The sequence below is a fragment of the Lolium perenne genome, chromosome 4, assembly GCF_019359855.2.
Source record: "Lolium perenne isolate Kyuss_39 chromosome 4, Kyuss_2.0, whole genome shotgun sequence".
In the NCBI taxonomy this organism is placed as follows: Eukaryota; Viridiplantae; Streptophyta; class Magnoliopsida; order Poales; family Poaceae; genus Lolium; species Lolium perenne.
Genome location: NC_067247.2, coordinates 245,863,667 through 245,883,787, shown reverse-complemented (window position 1 = coordinate 245,883,787; position 20,121 = coordinate 245,863,667). Strand labels below are relative to the sequence as shown.

The window sequence follows — 20,121 nt, the reverse complement described above, 5'->3', positions numbered from 1 at the left end:
TATCTGCTGCACTTGAACAGGTTTTGAAACCTATAGTATCTTGGGTTATCAAAACTGAATCTGCCAACTTATGTGCACTGGTACGTGATGTTTTCCAATTCACACACAGGAAAGTGCCCACTACAAGTGGCAGTTTAATAGTTCAAATTATATTGTTGTATGTGTCTCTCCTGTCCTTTCTACGTTCAGATTTGTTCTACCAAATGATTTGCTTTCATTCGGTATAAATGCACTCGCTAGATATTTTGACAGCTGTTTGGTTCTCAAAATTCATCTACAAATCTACATCCAAGACTTTTCATTCTGCAAGCTAACGCTGCATAATTAACTAATAACTGTGTACACCTAATTGGCTCATCGTACATTATGCAGGACAATGCGCAGCAAACAGAAAATATAACAGTGGCAAAGAGCTATTCCATCATACGAGAAAATACTACCAGGTATGAAACTACTAATAACCGCACAATGTTATTTGAGTACGCAATTCTAAATAAAACATACTTATTCTACAGGATATTGGATGATCATTGAGGAATCAACAAATCGAGTGTGGATGTAAAAGATATTGTGTATCGGCTTATCCACATTAGTAAGTCCTTACTTCCTTACTCCTTCTATGTAGGGAAAGATTGGACATGAATGTCTATTTTGGTACCACTTTGCGTTTCGGGAGCAAAAATCCACCACATTTTGACGAGGTTTTCTCAAAAAACACTAAACCATAATTGATAACAAATTGACACGAAAACTGGCAGTGGGACCCACCTGTCTGTGTTGTTTTGCTGATGTGGACTGGGACCCACACGTCTGCTCACATTAAGAAAATGAAACCTACAGAAAAGGGGGAAAACAAAATCTGAAAAAGGAAAAAAAAAACCGCCCACCCCGATGCCTGCCGCACATCACACCAACCGCTGCCGTGCTCCGGCCTCCACCGCCGCCGTGCTCTAGCCACCGCCGCCGTGCTGCTGCGAGGCAGGCCGCCGCCGTGCTCCTGCCCCCACCGCTGTCGTGCTCCTGCGGGGTAGGCCATCGCTGTTGACCTGTGCCACCAGGCCCCATCTCCATCGTGCCCTCCCGGCATGGACGACCGAGGCACCCTAACCAGGTCCAGCGGCGGCGACGGATCTCCACGCTCTCGGCCATGAGCTCGCGCGCCTCATTTGGGGATGAAGAGATGGAGGTTGGGGTGGCCGGCGAGGTCTGGATAGGGCGAATCGACGGCGGCAGCAGAGGCCGTCGCTGGGGAAGACGAGGTCTGAGGCTGCAATTTGATGCTCATCGGGGCAAGGTGGTCTCCAGTGTGGTACAGGGCAGCAGCCTGGTGGTCTATGGCGAGGGCCTGGCAGTGGCCTGGTGGTCTCCAGCGAGGGGATGGGCAGCAGCCCCGGCCGTGATCTCCGGCGAGGAACAGAGCAGACTCCTGTGGCTAGATTCTTTTGATTTTTTCGTTTTAATGAGATTTTTTGTTTTTAACATGGGCTGGCTTGTTAATATTTCCACGTCAGCCTTACATGTGGGCCTTCTATGCCAGATGGCTATGAATTCGTGTTTAATACCGATTTAGTGTTTTTTGCGAAAATCTCAGGGAAATGTGGTGGTTTTTTGCTCCCGAAACACAAAGTGGTACTAAAATGGACATTTAGCTGGGAATGTGGTGGTTTTATGCTAACAACTTAAATAAGCTGGGACCCACACGTCTGCTCACATTAAGAAAATGAAAACCTACAGAAAAGGGGGAAAACAGAATCTGAAAAAGGAACAAAAAACCGCCCACCCCGATGCCTGCCGCACATCACACGAACCGCTGCCGTGCTCCGGCCTCCACCGCCACCGTGCTCTAGCCGCCGCCGCCGTGCTCCTGCCCCCACCGCTGCCGTGCTCCTGCGGCGCAGGCCATCGCTGTTGACCTGCGCCACCAGGCCCCATCTCCACCGTGCGCTCCCGGCATGGACGACCGAGGCACCCTAACCAGGTCCAGCGGCGGCGACGGATCTCCACGCTCTCGGCCATGAGCTCGCGCGCCTCGTTTGGGGATGAAGAGATGGAGGTTGGGGTCGCCGGCGAGGTCTGGATAGGGCGAATCGACGACGGCAGCAGAGGCCGTCGTCGGGAAGACGAGGTCTGAGGCTGCAATTTGATGCTCATCGGGGCGAGGTGGTCTCCAGTGTGGTACAGGGCAGCAGCCTGGTGGTCTCCGGCGAGGGCCTGGTGGTCTCCAGCGAGGGGATGGGTAGTAGCCCCGGCCGTGATCTCCGGCGAGGAACAGAGGAACAGAGCAGATTCCTGTGGCTAGATTTTTTTTGATTTTTTCGTTTTAATGAGATTTTTTGTTTTTTAACATGGGCTGGCTTGTTAATATTTCCACATCCGCCTTACATGTGGGCCTTCTATGCCAGAATGGCTATCAATTCGTGTTTAATACCGGTTTAGTGCTTTTTGCGAAAATCTCAGGAAAATATGGTGGTTTTTTGCTCCCGAAATACAAAGTGGTACTAAAATGGACATTTAGCTGGGAATGTGGTGGTTTTATGCTAACAACTTAAATAAGAGTGTGCTACTACCAACAGTATGGCGCCCCAAACCATATGGCTTACCAACTTTCTCCTTATGTGTTCAAATGCTTTGTTGAACAGAAGAACTAAGAAGACACAAATGAGAGTGAAGGAAGCGCCTCAGGGGGTGAGGATGTGGCGACTGGCGAGAGTATTGGAGGAAATGTACAGCTTGCCTCCCACATTCAAACCTCCGGAGGCTGCATCCACCAAGAAGTGAGTGAGAGCACAATCGTTACACAATCATTGAGTGGTTTTACAATTTCTTGGCTGCATCCAAGAAGTTATCTTGAATGAGCGTAACTCTTGATTTTGACCTCCTTTTTTTTTTCTTATGGCAGAGTTAAAAGAATTTTAATATAAGCACTTCTCCCAAGCTCCCAAGGTTGCATTTCAGTACTGTGATGTGCCGTGGAGAGGGGCAATGGCGAGAGGATTTGGTCAAGAGAGAGAAAGAGAATGATATAGATGGTGAGATTGAATGCAGCTTCCAGTGACGTTGAAATTGAAAGTCACCGCTGGACTTTGGCGACATCTCGGCCATCCAAAGCCAATCCAACGGACAGGAGTTGAGCAATAAAAAATTCCCCCACCCTTAGACGTTTCCAGCCTGAAACTGTATTTAATCACAAACCGTATGTTTGAATTCACTAAAACTTCCCAAGAATGCATAATGCAAATTATATGATTTTCTGAATTTATTTCAAAATTTTATGTGAAGTTTGAATTTTGAGTTCAAATTCTGCCCGTGAAATTAACATGAGTTTTATTCACAAACGGTATGCTCAAATCAGATGAAACATTCGTAATGTATAGCATTTACTGGATATTTTAAATTTTTCGTGGCAATATAAATTTTGAGTTTAAAATTTGGTCGTGGAACTTAAAATCAGATTTACTCACTAACTTTATCCTCAAATTGGACGAAAATTACTGGATTGTTTTCGTTTATTTTAGGCAGTTCAAATTTTGAGAATGTAGTTTTTTAGTAGGATTTCAACAGCTTTTTAGCCAGATTTCAGCACCGTTTTTCACCATTTTCAGTTATTTTAGCTTCAATTGTAATAGTCCAGATTGTAGGTCTTTAATTTTTATATTACTGCAAACCAAAATATTTACAAACTTCCTTGCCAAAAATATTATACGTCTGTTATAGCCTATGAGAACATCTTATAAGAGGTGGTGGGCGAATATTTTACTAAGAAATCGAGTGGAAGTGCATCACCATATAAAGCTTAATATTGTTGAGTTTCTTGCATGAGCCTACAAAGCTACTTTAAGTGATGATTTGCTTCAGACCAGTCTGCTTTTGGGATGAGGAGTGCACCTGAAGTACACATTCAGAAATGTGGTGTGTAGACTCCGTGGGCTATAGTAGTTTATGTTCCTATGTGACAACTATTATTCTAAAGTTATTTATGTGTTGGTCTTGATTACATGTTTTGTAACCTGTGGGCTGTAATAGTTTATATTCCTATGTGTCAACTATTACTTTGAATTTATTTATGTGTTGGTCTCCTAAGAACCAAAAATCCGAGTAATTTTTATATGTGTTTAGTGATGGTCGATGTTTGTATTTTAACTTTTTTTTTCTTTACATGTTATGTTACTCGTGGCAACACACGGGCATTTTACTATAACTAAAAAAACCAGCCGTAATATTACACCTCCTGCCACCGCTGAGTAGTACGTACCGGTCTGGCCGTGAGAAATAAGACAACTCCGCAATCGTGCCCAACCATCTCCGTTCACGCGAGCTCCTTCTCGTCCCCACCACTGGCCGTCTCCCGTGATCCCTATCCAGCCCACCGGGAGAAATCCTCCCGACTCTCGAGCACTGGCCTCCTCCAGATCGGGCCGACCTCCCACAATACGACACCACCACCGGCCTCTCCTCTGCGTAGAGGCGACGGGGCTTCCCGGGGCTGAAAGCGACGTGGACCTGCGCCGCCAGTCGTGCTCAACCACGCGAGCGCCCCCACCCTCAGGTCGCCGGCACCAACATCGCGCGAGCGCCGTTGTCCCTATTTCCCCTGGATTTCGATTGGAATTTGTCGAGCGATGTTGAATAGCCATCCTCGACGCAGTGCCCGGAGAATAGGCATGGACGCCAGGACGAGGACGAGGGGAAGCCGGCCGCGTCGGATTTCTCAGGCCTCACCCGCGCCGGCGCGCTCTCTCAGTCTGGTTATGTACTACGTCCTCCCGTGAGCAGGGGCGCACTGCGTCTTTGAATAAGTCAGAGATTATCACCACCTCTCCATTATGCTTTCCCCCGCGCTCGCCAACGAAGATACTGAACCACGTCCTGACGTTCGCAGCGCCGCGCTGTGTCTTTGAAGAACTCCGAGCTGACTGCCGCGACTCTAATCTGCTTTTATTGCGCTTGGTAGCGCAACTTCAGTTTGGTATTTATCTGAAACTGCGTGGAGAGGCAGTATAAACACAGCCAGTGTGCAGCGTCCACTGCTACTTCAATTTGCCATTTATCTTATCTCTGATCTTCGGTTGACAGAGGAGGGCAAGTTGCATTTGCGGCAATTACAAGAAGTGTGCATCTACTATCAACTGCAGTTGTGGTAATTTCTGAAGGAGATTTTACATGTCCTTAACTGAATAATGCAAATACCTGTTCAGATTCAGACATAGATTCTCTGAGATTACATAGATTTGTGGTTCACATCATCAGATGAAATAATCTGGACGGAGGATATGATCATCGCTTCTACTTTGCAAAGATATAAGGTTAAATTAATGAGTCCTTCTAATGAAGATAGTCGCTAAACAAGTAACCGAGATTTTTCAAATAAAATTTAAAATTTATCAAAATTCGTTAAAATTGAATAAATTGCAAAAAACGTAAATACCGGCCAGCATTTATTTTATACCGGTAAGTATCGAGAAAACCTGTTACGGCAAAGATTTCGGAAAATCGGGTGAGAAAAAACACCGAAGCACATTACATGTACATGTTTAAAGACATGCCTATACAACTGGTTACCCGTAGCAACGCACGGGTATTGTGCTAGTAAACCTAATCTGTTCTTAGTTTGTCAGGACATTAGTGAAAACAAAAGCAAAAAAAGATGAAAGCTAATAAATATGACAAAACGCTCAAGAGATAATCTTGAAACATCGATGATGTATCTCCCTTGTTGATGAACATACTACTAATCAAGAGGGAACCTTCTTGACCTCTTGGACGTATTAACTCTATCTTTACAAACAGCACCATCAGAAGTTTTGCCACCAGACCACATAATTTTTGCTTTCCTTCCCTGGACAGGGAATACACATATCCTAATGCATCATCGGGGAGAGTAAATTGCATGTACAGATGCCAGTAAACAAATCATGGTATTTTGTTTCTAAGAGAAGTTATAATGGAGAAAATTAGTGAAATATGTATTTTCCACACTTCTTAAAGAAGGGACATGAATTTTTGCACACTTTCGAAGAAAGGCTAGTATATAGCAAAATAGGCATTTACAAACAAGTGTACTATTTATTAAGCTAGCATACATAAATATATATGTATTGTAGATAGATATTGAGATTAAATCTAATGATATATTTTTGAAATTTTAGATAATGTGCATATCTTGAGAGTGGATGTTAGTAATACATAGCACAAGGCTCTAGAACCATTAAGTAAGAATCAGATCAGAAGAAGCGAAAAGGTAAATTTGGGAGTAACATGTATGGCATTGAAGGGAAATTAGGAGGGCATCCCACGTCAGTTGCATTTGCATTCACATAACAAATCCATACTACAAAATATCGTCAGTTGCCAGAGATGATCCCTTTCAAAAGTTCATACGTTCAAGACAGGTCCATAGACAGCTAGGAGAGCATATTACGTTAATATTCCAAATGCTATCCATTAGCAAACTTGATGTCTCCAGTTTAGGTAGATATAAATCACTAGACAGGACCATAACAGCTAGGAGAGCATATTACGTTAATATTCCAAATGCTATCCATTAGCAAACTTGATGTCTCCAGTTTAGGTAGATATAGATATAAATCACTAGAACACCTGCAAAGCTGGGTGAAAAAGGAAAGGAAACAAGTCACTATCAACGTATCATGGGAGATAAGTGGAAGAAGCAGAAGAAAAAACTATTGTAAAGGTCATGTACAAATAAACACTCAAAATGCAATTTTTTCCCCTCTGATATGATACAATCATATAAGGTCTGCAGTTGATTATTTGAGGCATGGTATATGGCCATGATTAATGCAGACACAGGATTGTTCGGGTGATACAGGTTTTCCCTACAACAAGCAAATCAAGGTAGTACTGCAGTGGCCTATTCAGAATCAGCTAAGGGTGTGCCTTTCATGGAAAACTACGAAACCAATTGGTGAAAACAAATATAATCTGAAGATGTCTAACAAAAGATCTAGAACACACAAATTTATTTTATCAAGTATTGCAAATTCAAGTATTGCGAGAAACTCTATCAAATGTCAGTTGGCCGCAAAGCATCAGTCCATCAGAGATTATTTTTTCTTAAAAGAATAGGTTCCATTGCATATGAAACCAATAGTCAAGTCATGTTCCCTTTTTCGTAGTATTTTCAAAATAACATAAGGTTAAGGGTTCACACATTAGAAGTCTGAAACCAGTTGGGAAATTGTTGATTTTTATGCATACAACTATCTGCAATTCAAGAAACACGGTTAAGTTCAGTTATGGCTCATAAGCAGTTTCATAGTTTTGATTTTTAAAATGGACATGGTGTTATCACCAGAATTTGACCGAGTCATAGGTGGGCCGCGATCAAGATTGGGCTTGAAGAATATACATGGAAGAAATACGTGAACCGGCCTTGTACACGAAGTTTGGGCTAGTTTGCCCTTGTATCTGTAAATCTAGTAGGATACGTGTCGGTTAGTTAGAGTTTGGCTCGTGCACGGTTGGGATTATTCCCACGTTAGAAAGTCTACGGACTATAAATATGTATCTAGGGTTATCAAGAAAGACAACAATCACGTTCATCACAAACCAATCTTGGCGCATCGCCGACCCCTTGTTTCGAGGGTTTCTTCCGGGTGAGCATCATGCTGCCTAGTATACGTTTATTCGTTATCTATGCGTTGCTCGTGCTGAAGCCTTTTTGATGGCGAGCAACGTAGTTATCATAGATGTGTTAGGGTTAGCATTGCTTTACCGTGCTACATGCTTTCGTCCATGCAACCCTTAGACGTCTAGCCGTCCTTATGCCTTTCTTAGGTGTAAGGGCGGCACCTTGCTTGATCATTGTTTAGTAGATCCGATCCGTTATGATTGCTCCTTGATTCTTCAAGGATTAGTTTAATATCTGCATAGTTAGGCCTTACAAACGGGTTGAATGATCCAGTGGTACGTAGGGTGTAGTTTGCTAACCCTAGACAGGATGTTCCGGGGATCAACTTAGTGTTGGTTTTTAGGCCTTGTCTAGGGTCGGTTTATTATCACCGTGCGTAGCTGCCAGGCTCAATCACGAGTAGGATGTTCCGATTATGTGGTGAAAACCCTAAATCATCGTAGGTCGTTTTAGCTACGTATTGATCAAGCAGGACCACCATGTGATCGTAGACCTCATACGAACCATGGATCGGCTCATTGAGCCGATTCACAGGACAACCTGAGAGCCGGTCGAGGCTCGTATTTAATGTTTACGTGTGTGCCATGCAGGAAACTAAGCGAAGCAAATCCATCACCTTCCTGATCAGGTATAGATCAGGTGCCACGCCCTTGCACCAGCATCGGGACGTGTGTACCAGGACCTTTGCGGGCCGTCGCTCGGAGGGACCAGGGCCAGCCGCAGCCCTAAGGTTGTTCCCGGCTCTTCGTGTTGCCAGCCGTAGCTCGCCGGTGGGTTTCGGACGCCAACACATTCTGGCACGCCCGGTGGGACCGTCTTCGACATCAACTGCATCGCCATCTACGTCTGAGATGGCGGAAGGTACTCCAGTCACGTACGAGGATCTGCCCGAGGAGCTCAAGAAGAAGTATGACGACGTCAAAGCTATCTTCGAAGCCGACCTCATCGGCTCTTTCCACAGGACCCGCTCGCACGGCATCAGGTGGAGAGGGTTCACACCTGAAGGCGCGCTCGATGGAGTGGACCTGTCCACCCCTTCAGAAGAACGCACCAGGTCCTTGCGCCAGGAGATCAATTTCATGGTAGCTCATTCGCTACACCGCCATTCTGAGAGCCTGGTGAACACTTTGGAGCGTGTCGCCCTTCGGGTGCTCCATGAAATCTTGAGGCATCAGTACTCTCCGTCAGGACCTGCTCTAGGGACTCACCAAGGAGAGCTACCACTCCAGAGCCGACCACCGCCGCTGCTGTCAGGTCGGCGGCACTGCAGGTGCCGAGTACACCGGCATTCGTTGTCTACAAGATCGGTGGCGATCCTAGCGACTACCAGTTCTTGTATGAGGCGCCTAAGGAGATCCCTCGCGGATACACGTGCACATACGTGCCGCATGCCAAAGAATCGGGCACTTACGAACCAGCCGCAACAGCAGGGACTTCCTAATGCAGGAGGAGCCTCTGGATCGGATCTTGAGAAGCAGACGTGGCTAGCTAAGTATGCCACTCCGACGAACGTCCAGAGCCCAACTCCTGCAGCTAGCTCAGATCTTGAGAAGCAAGCGTGGCTGGCTAAATATGCCACGCCAGCGAATCTTCAGAGCTACACTCCTGCAGCTAGCACCGCGGATCAGATCAGCACGATCTTGAGAGACCAATTCGGCATGGTGCCGAAAAGGAGGGCAATCGGCTATTCCAAGCCGTACCCCAATGACTACGATTTGATCCCACTACCACCCAAGTATCGGCTCCCTGAATTCTCCAAGTTTAGTGGGTCGGATGGCTCCAGCTCTATCGAGCATATAAGCCGATATTTGGTGCAGCTGGGCACGATCTCAGCTGCAGATGCACTACGCGTGAGGTTCTTTGCACAGTCCCTCACAGGATCGGCTTTTGGGTGGTACACATCACTGCCACCAGATTCGATCCGGACTTGGAAGCAGTTAGAGGAGCAATTCCACATGCAGTATCACTCAGAAGCTTCCGAGGCTGGCATTGCCGATCTAGCCCAAGTACGTCAGAAGCGCGGAGAAACAGTGTCAGAGTACATCCAGCGCTTCAGGACCGTAAGGAACCGATGTTATTCGGCTCGTTTGACTGAAAAAGAAGCAGTCGAGTTGGCGGTGGTGGGTCTCGCATCACCTATCAAGGATATGGCTTCCCAAGCGTACTACCCTTCACCGGCGCACATGGTTCGAAGCTCTCATTATATGAACAGCGCCACTCAGCTGTACCAGGACAAATTCAAGCGTGCAGTAGTCCTGGTTGAGACAGAGGAAGATGAAGGGTCTGCGGGAGATCAAGAGGTAGCAGTGGCTGAATGGACTCGGGGGGCAAGCCCCGTGTCCTGCAAATGGGTTAAGCCGCAAGGTCCTCCAAGAGGGTTTGATTTTGACGTAACTAAAACTGATCAAATTTTCGACCTCTTACTTAAGGAGAAGCAAAGTTACTCGAAGGCCTCAAAATCCCCACGGTACAGGAGCTGAACGGAAAGCCATACCGCAAATGGCATAACTCGTTCTCCCATACCACCAACGACCGCAGGGTGTGGCGTCGCAGATCCAAATGGCAATAGAACAAGGACGTCTAATTTTCAACCAAGCACGCCATGAAAGTCGACACACCCCTTCCCCGCCGTTAACACGGTGGAGTACGCTTACCCCGAAGGGTGCCAGCCAGGTTTCTCGTTGAGCATTAACATGGTTGAGCCTGGGCACCACTCTGGTAAGGACAAAGGCGAGGGCAGCCGCTCTCGTAGCAAGGACAAAGAGGAAGCCGCTCCACGCGATCGGCTCCGGCACGATGGCAAACGCTACATCACAGAGGGAGAAGTGAAGAATGTGCGATATCAGCGACCTCTCTCTGATCATCTCCTCAACAAATATGTGAGTCAGTACGACCAACGCCGGCGGTACAACAGCGACGATGAAAGGGATCGTCTAGCTAGCAGGGACGCCAGGAGACATCGTCGGCATGATCGCGATGAGGAGAGATACGAGCGCCGTGCCAAGGAAAGGTCAAGAGAACAAGACAACGTGGACAAGCACTGGGACTGTCCTTTCTTCAAACACTGCTGGGATTCAGGAATGAGCCGATTGCCTACAATCGGCAATCGCCGTAATGTAGACAAGAAGAAGGGTGCAACAGACGTGTCAGTGTTCAAACGTCTTGGGCCTCTCCCATCTAGGAACAAGCGAACTGAGTCCTCTCGGGAAGAAGACCTCGAGGAGTTAGAAGACGACTACGAAGAAGAAGAGGACAAGTACCACCGGCCAAGGTAGTGCCCTGATGGACTCAGCCGTTCCCAAAAGCGTAGGGTTCAGCGACTGCGTGGCTTGGAGGAAGCCGAAAAGTTATACCTGCACACGCTAAGGAAGGCGCGGCCCGATCTGGCCGCGAAAATTCAACGAACCCTGGACGAAGAGGGTCGACCACAAAAGATGGAGTGGCGCCCCAAGCAAAGGAAAGCCGATGATGAGACATCGGCTAGTACAAACATGGTGTTCATTCTTCTAGCAGAGTTTTGTGCTCCTGGAATAGACGAAGCACCTGTGGCACAACTTGACTGCGGCCCACGGCCGGTTATCTTTGAGAAGCCACGTGAAAGAAGTTACAGACACCTGAAGGCCCTGTACTTACGAGGTTATATCAATGGGCAGCCTGTCAATAGGATCTTTGGTGGACACCGGAGCGGCGGTCAACATCATGCCATACTCCATGCTACGTCGGTTGGGACGCTCTAGCTCGGATCCGATCAAGACCAACGTTACATCGAGCGATTTCAACGGCCAAGCATCCGATGCACAAGGTGTTCTCGAACGTGGATCCGACCGTAGGGAGGAAAACCATCCCTACGACGTTCTTCATTGTCGATGAAGAGCACTTACGCTGTCCTGCTAGGGAGAGATTGGATCCACGCCAACTGTTGCATTCCATCTACGATGCACCAATGCTTAATACAGTGGGATGGAGATGAAGTAGAAGTCGTCCATGCAGATGATACAGCCGAGGTTTCAACGGCTGGCATGAACGTTTGGGAGACGGAAGGCCAAGAGCCACTCTCAGGCATCACTTTGGACGACAGCGAGTACATCGACGTGTCAAAAAACGGGGTGAGGCTGGTCTTATCCACTGGCCTGACCGTGTAACAAGAGCAAAGTCTATGAACGTACATGGGAAGGCCGATCCTTGTGATCGGCCCCAAAAAATAAAAAGTAATGATCTTGTCTCAAGCATGCCACGTAGTCATAGTGAAGCACGAACAAGATGTAAACCTTTTTTGAGCAATGTAATCAAGATGGGGGCCGATTCCAGCAATCGGCCCATATTATCCTCGCCATACGTTTTCCCTGTGTTCAGTGTCGATCTAACAGGTGACGGAAAGCTAGGGTATGGGTTTACATCGGCTGATGAGCTAGAAGAAGTCGACATTGGTCCTGGGGATAAGCCACGACCAACCTTCATCAGCAAGAAGTTAGATCCACATCTCAGGAGCCAGATGATAGCTCTGTTAAAAGAGTACCCAGATTGCTTTGCATGGGATTACACAGAGATGCCTGGGTTAGACAGGAGCATTATTGAGCATCGGCTCCCACTCAAGAAAGGATTTCGGCCATTCCAACAACGAGCACGTCAGATGAAGGCCGAAATCCTCGAAGAAGTCAAGAAAGAGATCGAGAAAATGTTAGCCGCCGGGTTCATCAGGCCATGCAGGTATGCTGAATGGATCTCCGATTGTACTGTGGAGAAAAAGGACGGCCGATGGCGTGTGGCTATAGATTTCCGAGATCTCAACAGAGCCACTCCAAAGGATGAATATCCAATGCCCGTGGCGTAGAAACATTAATCAACGCATTGCTGGCCACAAGGTGTTGAGTTTCATGGATGGCAATGCCGGCTACAACCAGATTTTCATGGCCCTTAAGATATACACAAGACTGCATTCCGAGTACCAGGATCAGTAGGCTTGTTCGAATATGTGGTCATGACTTTTGGTTTGAAGAATGCCGGTGCAACGTACCAACGAGCCATGAATTATATCTTTCATGATCTGATCGGCAAGTTGGTGGAAATCTACATCGATGACGTGGTGGTCAAATCTGTCTCCATGGAAGGACACTTGGATGATTTGCGACGCATCCTAGACCGAACTCGGAAGTTCGGACTCAGAATGAATCCAAAGAAGTGTGCTTTTGGTGTGACGGCCGGTCAGTTCCTAGGTTTTCTTGTTCATGAACGAGGAATTGAGATCGGCCTGAAAAGTCGGAGGCGATCGTACCATGCAGCCGCCTACCACGAAGAAGGAGCTCCAACGTCTGATCGGCAAGATCAATTTCGTCCGGCGATTCATCTCTAATCTCTCAGGACGAATTGAGACGTTCATGGCGTTGGTCAAGATTAAATCTGATGACGAGTTTCACCGGGGGCGAAAGCAAGCAGCGTTTGATGAGATTAAGCGGTATCTAACAACACACTTTGTGCTAGTTCCGCCTCAGCAGACAGCCGTTCTACATCTACCTATCAGTAGCGGACACGTCCATTGCTTCAGTGGTGGTGCAACTCTACGAGGGCGTTGAAAAGGTTGTGTTCTACCTCAGCAGGAGGATGTTGGATGCAGAGACAAGGTATCCTGAGGTCGAGAAGTTATGCCTCTGCCTGTTCTTCACCTGCACCAAGCTCCATCACATCCTTTTGACGGCAGAGATCATCGTCATATGCAAGTCAGACGTTGTCAAGCACATGTTGTCGGCTCCTGTTTTGAAAGGCCGACTTGGTAAGTGGATATTTGCGTTATCGGAGTTTGATCTCCGGTATCACCGCAAAGCGATCAAGGGACAAGCGTTGGCCGATCTCATAGCTGAACGGATCAACACTAATATAGCAGCACTATCTATACGTGCATGGGCTATGTTCTTTGATGGATCGGCTTGTGATGATGGTTGTGGCATCGGCATTCTGCTCGTGTCGCCTCGGGGGGCAACATACTCTTTCTCCATCAGACTATCTACTCCTTGCACAAACAATGTCGCTGAGTATGAGGCAGTACGCAAGGGACTGGAGTTGCTGCTGGAAGCCGGGGCAGAAGCGGTGGAGCTTTTTGGAGACTCGAAGTTGGTAATTTACCAGCTCACGGACGAATACAAGTGCGAGAGTGAATCGCTCTTCCCATATTGGATGGAATGTCGTGAGCTAATGACACATTTTCGGTACATCAACTTCAATTGGGTCCCAAGATCTCAGAATACCGACGCCAATGATCTCGCGCAAATGGCGTCAGGGTACAAGGACATACCAGATGGGTTAGAAGTTCAGGTGCAGTTCCTAGAACAGGATGATTGGAGAGCCGATATCTTCAATTACTTGAAGGATTCGGCTCGGGGGGCACCTAAACGGATAAGATACAAGGCTATGAAATATGTCCTTATTGGAGATGACATGTTCTACAGGACGTTGGAAGGGTTACTACTCAAGTGTCTGGGACCAACTGAGTCTAATCGGCTCTTACATGAGGTGCACGAAGGCGCCTGTGGAACTCACCAATCGGCTCATAAGATGAAGTGGCTGATTAGACGATCAGGGTTTTATTGGCCCACTATGCTTGAAGATTGCTTCAAGTACTACAAGGGATGCCAAGCGTGTCGGATGTTGGGAAGATTCAGATGGTACCTGCATCAGCAATGAATCCCATCATCAAGCCTTGGCCATTCCGAGGTTGGGGCATGGATATGATCGGCAAAATCCATCCTGCGTCGAGCAAAGGCCACGAGTGGATCCTGGCCATTACAGATTACTTCACCAAATGGGTGGAGGCCGTCCCTATGAAGAAGGTAAAATCAGAAGATGTTATCAAATTTGTCAAAGAACACGTCATTCATAGGTTCGGGATTCCCCAAACAATCACGACCGATGGAGGTTCGGTCTTTATTTCTAAAGAATTCAGAAAATTCTGCGATGACATGGGGATTAAGCTGATCCGATCATCTCCATACTATGCTCAAGCCAATGGGCAAGCTGAAGCGTCTAATCAGAGCCTGATCAAGCTGATCAAGAGGAAGATTGACGAAAACCCTAGGGTTTGGCATGAGACACTGTCAGAAGCTTTGTGGGCCTACCGCATGTCATGCCATGGAGCCATAAAGACTTCGCCTTACCAGCTCGTCTATGGGCAGGAAGCCGTATTGCCTTGGGAAATTACGGCTGGATCAAGACGTGTCACGTTTCAGAATGACCTAACAGCTGAAGAATATGCAGCTTTGATGAGTGACACTATTGAGGATGCAACGGAACTTAGGCTTTGGTCGCTGGAAAAGATTAAACAGAACAAAGCCAGGGTAGCTCGTGCATACAATAAAAAGGTGAGACCAAAGGAGTTCCAAGTTGGTGATCTAGTATGGGAAGCAGTGCTGCCATTAGGAACCAAGGATAAATCATATGGCAAATGGTCTCCTAATTGGCACGGTCCATACAAAGTCGTCCAGGTCTTGAAGGGTAACGCATACATGTTGGAGCAGCTGGACGGCGCTAAGTTCCCAGTAGCTATCAATGGTCAACATCTCAAGAAATATTTCCCAAGCATGTGAGATGACCAGTAAATGAAGTATGGAGGCCGATTCAAGAAATCGGCCAGTAAAAAAAATTTATATACAAATCATAGCCGATGCGCAGACATCGACTTGAGAAATATAGATATCAGTACAACCGATGCATGGACGTCGACTTTAGAATAATGAAAAAGCCGATGCATTACCATCGACTCTAGACAGAACAAGCTCAATTGAGCAGGTTAACAGGTCAAGTTCAAGCCAGAGCCCATGGCATTTGAGATGATTTTCTCGAGTGGATTTTGTCAATACGTGCGTTTGAGACCAGGAGATGGCGTGGACACGAATTGGATTTGTTGACCGTGTGAGTAGGCAACTTTTATGGCCTTAAAGCATGTTTATGGCATAAGCCGATGCCCTGCCATCGGTTCTTTGTGCATCGCCTTCGTTTGACAATCGGCAAAATCGACAAAGAAGCAAAATTATTTGGGGAATATTTCTTCATTAATAAAAGATTTCTTACAAAGAAAGAGCCGATTGCTCAAGGAAGGAAGAACAAAAGAAAGGCCTATTGGCCGATCTACTACTACTGCTAGGCCTATGCTACTAGGTCCTAGTCTACGGGCCGTTGCTGCCCTCGTCGTCGCCGTCGTCGCCGCTGTCGGGCGCTACTCCCGCTGACTCGTCGTCGCTGCTGCCGCGGCCGCCGGCAGGGCCCTCGTTGTCCTCGTCCTCCTCGTCAGCGTCGTCGTCGCTGTCGAAGTCGCTGAGGTTCCCCGGCCAGGGGCAGAAGCGCTTGGCCGGCGGTTCATCGGAGGAGGTGTCGTCGTCCTCCTCCTCCTCCTCCTCGAAGGAGGTGAAGTCGTCCCAGGAGAAGCGATCGTCATCGCTCTCCTCCTCCGTTTCCCCGTCGGCAAGGAAGCGGAGGTCACTTTCCCCGTCGGTCGAGGACTTGTCGTCCTCAGACCAGACAGAGAAGTCGTGACTGGACTCGTCCCCGTCTTCTATGGCGCGGCGAATGTAGGCCTCGTGGGCCTCCTCTGGGTCCCACTCTGGCGTCGGCTCGCGGGAGGGGGAGGACTGGGTGGAAAGACCCGACGAGGCAGAGGAGGAAGAAGACATGGTGGCAGAGGAGGGCTTTTGGAGTGCTAATGCGAAGGGGATGAAGAAGTGAACTGTTCGGCGCGGTTACATAAAGGGGATATAGTGGAGATTCAATGCCACAGCAGTTTCCGAGGAGGTGGTGCCCAAAGAAAAAAAAACAACGGTCAAATCACGCGGAGAAGTTGAGAAGGCAAGGAATCATGACGAAGGATACTGCGACGGTTTTGCTCTGCCACGACATGACCCGACGAAGAAAAAGCAGAGTGATTTTGGAATTATCAATTCCAAAACCAGGGGGCATGTGTTATCACCAGAATTTGACCGAGTCATAGGTGGGCCGCGATCAAGATTGGGCTTGAAGAATATACATGGAAGAAATACGTGAACCGGACTTGTACACGAAGTTTGGGCTAGTTTGCCCTTGTATCTGTAAATCTAGTAGGATACGTGTCGGTTAGTTAGAGTTTGGCTCGTGCACTGTTGGGATTATTCCCACGTTAGAAAGTCTACGGACTATAAATATGTATCTAGGGTTATCAAGAAAGACAACAATCACGTTCATCACAAACCAATCTTGGCGCATCGCCGACCCCTTGTTTCGAGGGTTTCTTCCGGGTAAGCATCATGCTGCCTAGATCGCATCTTGCGATCTAGGCAGTATACGTTTATTCGTTATCTATGCGTTGCTCGTGCTGAAGCCTTTTTGATGGCGAGCAACGTAGTTATCATAGATGTGTTAGGGTTAGCATTGCTTTACCGTGCTACATGCTTTCGTCCATGCAACCCTTAGACGTCTAGCCGTCCTTACGCCTTTCTTAGGTGTAAGGGCGGCACCTTGCTTGATCATTGTTTAGTAGATCCGATCTGTTATGATTGCTCCTTGATTTTTCAAGGATTAGTTTAATATCTGCATAGTTAGGCCTTACAAACGGGTTGAATGATCCAGTGGTACGTAGGGTGTAGTTTGCTAACCCTAGACAGGATGTTCCGGGGATCAACTTAGTGTTGGTTTTTAGGCCTTGTCTAGGGTCGGTTTATTATCACCGTGCGTAGCTGCCAGGCTCAATCACGAGTAGGATGTTCCGATTATGTGGTGAAAACCCTAAATCGTCGTAGGTCATTTTAGCTACGTATTGATCAAGCAGGACCACCATGTGATCGTAGACCTCATACGAACCATGGGTGGATCGGCTCATTGAGCCGATTCACAGGACAACCTGAGAGCCGATCGAGGCTCGTATTTAATGTTTACGTGTATGCTATGCAGGAAACTAAGCGAAGCAAATCCATCACCTTCCTGATCAGGTATAGATCAGGTGGCACGCCCTTGCACCAGCATCGGGACGTATGTACCAGGAGCTTTGCGGGCCGTCGCTCGGAGGGACCAGGGCCAGCTGCAGCCCTAAGGTTGTTCCCGGCTCTTCGTGTTGCCAGCCGTAGCTCGCCGGTGGGTTTCGGACGCCAACACATGGCCAGCGATGATCTGATACTGGTTAGATAGCAGGAAAAAAAAAATCCAGAACAAGATCTTTGAACACTAACTTAATGTCGAGAACCAGTGAAGTCTGTGATTAGAAATTACCTGCTGCATTGGCAATAATTGAAGCTCAAGGCATCTTCAGTGGTCCGTTTCGTGGTAAGAACTTGCTGTAATTATGTAGACCTGCATCATTTAAATACTCCCTCCGGTCCGGTATTCTGGGCTCCTTGTAAAAAACTATTTGTTCCAAAACACCTAATGAATAAGGCCTGCTTTTATTTCATTTCCTTATTAATTGCCTTCTAGATTTACTCCTAGCCACAACACATGCTTCTCTCTCCTTTTTCCTAGGTTGTGTGAAAAGGTTTCTTTGCATGAGGTGGACCAAAATGATGCTTCACTTGCCCACCTTAATAGCCATACTTAATGGAAAAAATCAAAATGGCATGCTAATTGGTGGAGTTATACGGGAAAACGAGACTCAAATTAGCTAATAGTTTTGCACCTTGGTGGTAGTGCTATTCCTAATAAGCCCAGAATACCGGACCGGAGGGAGTAGTAGAGGTTGCATAGTTAGTAATACTAGTAAATTAATATACATGGATTGTCCCATCATTCGGTCTTACAGAAGCCCTTTTGTTTGAAGTACAGTTCCAGTGTATGAGTTGGTAAAAAACTCCAGACTTGAACATTCACGTGGATGACACCAGCAAGATTGCAACCCACCAAGCAAGTTTTAAAAATGTCTACAATCAGACTGCCGTGCGACACATGTAACAGAAAATTCATAAGAAATGGCTCGGTCAAGTCTCACTAACATATGCGGTTTTGCTAGATATCCCAAGTTCCATCGAAACAGGGCATCAACAGAAGAGATTTCAGAATCTCACCTTGAACTTTATCCTCTCAACCTGCTGGAACAGCAAGCAGTCACCATCAGCCAGCTTGTGAGCGCTGGCGAATGGTTTCCAACCAGTGGCGGAGAGAGCACTACTGTGCGCACGGTAAAGCACCTGAAACTCGGCACCTTCCTCGTCCACCAGTAAGATCATCTCGTCGCACCGCGGGAGATACCTCTTGCTGAACTGCAGCGGTATGGACTGCAATATATCCATCCAAATCAAGGCCCTGTGAGATACAGATTGGACGGTAACAAATAGTGAATACTAGACAATAGAAGTTTTCTTGCTGTACCAGCCAGCTTCCTGCGGCATAAGACAGGCTCAAGGGTCTGAGAAAGGCAGGGTAGTGGGAGTCCAGCTGGTCCTTGAGCTCTTGGGCCTTGGCGATGGCGTAGGCTCTCTCCTCGTTGGTCGCGTACACCGGACGAGGCAATTCTGCCTTTTTATCACGATGTGCCTTTGTGATGCGGAAATACGGCTGCTTGTCGAGGCGAGCGATGCGGGCAGACCGCCGGATCACGTCCGGCGGCGGGCGATGATTCCTCGGCCTAATCGTCACTTTCTGCGCAGCAAACAAGACGGGGTAATTAGCAGCGAGAAAAGGAAGCAGAAAAGGCATAGAGGAGGCCGGGGTCGATCTGATTCTGACCGGCATGGGCTTGACGGCGGCGACGCGTACGGCCGCAGAGAGGCGGTGCAGCCGCAGCTCCTCCAGCTTGCTCTTGTTCTCCTCCACCTGCCTCCGGCGCTGCTCCTCGTACGGATTCGCCTCGGCCATTGCCCTTCTTCGACTGTTGGTGACTCGGGAGTCGGGAGTCTGGGGAAATGGGGAAATTTGGGCGGCGGCGTTCAAATTTTGGGAAAGCCGTTTGTGTTTCGAGTCACGGACAGCAAGCAAGCAGGCAGAGAAGACATAGAAAGCCGTTTGTGTTACCGGGCTTGGGCCAGTAATGCTACATGTTGTTGGCTGCTTGGGCTCTCAGTCCTCACCGTGACCGCATCAAGAGCTGGCCCTGCTAATAATCCGTTCGTTCGGAGAAAAGTATCAACTTCCATTGAGTTTGCAATGGGACATTTCAGATTTGACCAACCTGATTCACAATGAATCTATGATTTAATCTCAAAAAGTTACAGTTCATGCTGAAAGAAAGTGAATATACTAACATCTAAGAAGCATCACAGAGGCGAAACCGATGCAGATTCGCTCGCTACCGTACACCGAAGACAAGAACACTTGTCTTTGTGCGATAAGTCCATAACCATTATGGCACGGCACTTGGATCCGCAATGGAATTTCTTAAATCAGCAAACGATAGTGGGAACGGCTAACAATTCAGTTACTAAAGTATGGAAAAAAATACAATGTATCGCGTCCCCCGAAACGGGCCGGATTGAGCGTTTGGGGGACGTATTTCGTTCGTGCCGCGTTTGGGGGACGTCGCTCCCCAG

General features: G+C 47.5%; 1 protein-coding gene and 1 long non-coding RNA gene across 4 annotated transcripts; one reads left to right on the top strand and one right to left on the bottom strand.

Annotated features, from left to right (window-relative positions):
* On the top strand, positions 1-3,003 carry LOC139838977 (uncharacterized). The gene is made up of 5 exons (XR_011756760.1): positions 1-80; positions 373-443; positions 516-592; positions 2,640-2,774; positions 2,900-3,003. It is a non-coding gene; the product is annotated as an uncharacterized lncRNA (long non-coding RNA).
* Positions 3,004-6,260: 3,257 nt separating this feature from the next.
* LOC127332378 (B3 domain-containing protein Os06g0194400-like) lies at positions 6,261-19,590 on the bottom strand. Of its 3 annotated transcripts, none has more exons than XM_051358668.2 (5): positions 19,322-19,575; positions 18,965-19,234; positions 18,661-18,870; positions 17,873-17,953; positions 6,261-6,605 (listed from the first exon to the last, which is right to left on the bottom strand). In XM_051358668.2, the coding sequence occupies exons 1-4, from the start codon at positions 19,448-19,450 to the stop codon at positions 17,909-17,911; spliced, it is 654 nt and encodes a 217-aa protein (XP_051214628.1). In that variant the 5' UTR covers positions 19,451-19,575; the 3' UTR covers positions 6,261-6,605; positions 17,873-17,908. The 3 variants fall into 3 exon arrangements, with proteins under 3 accessions (XP_051214628.1, XP_051214629.1, XP_051214627.1); XM_051358669.2 differs by having other exon boundaries at positions 6,261-6,597; XM_051358667.2 differs by lacking the exons at positions 6,261-6,605; positions 17,873-17,953 and having other exon boundaries at positions 18,485-18,870; positions 18,965-19,590.
* Positions 19,591-20,121: the final 531 nt, after the last annotated feature.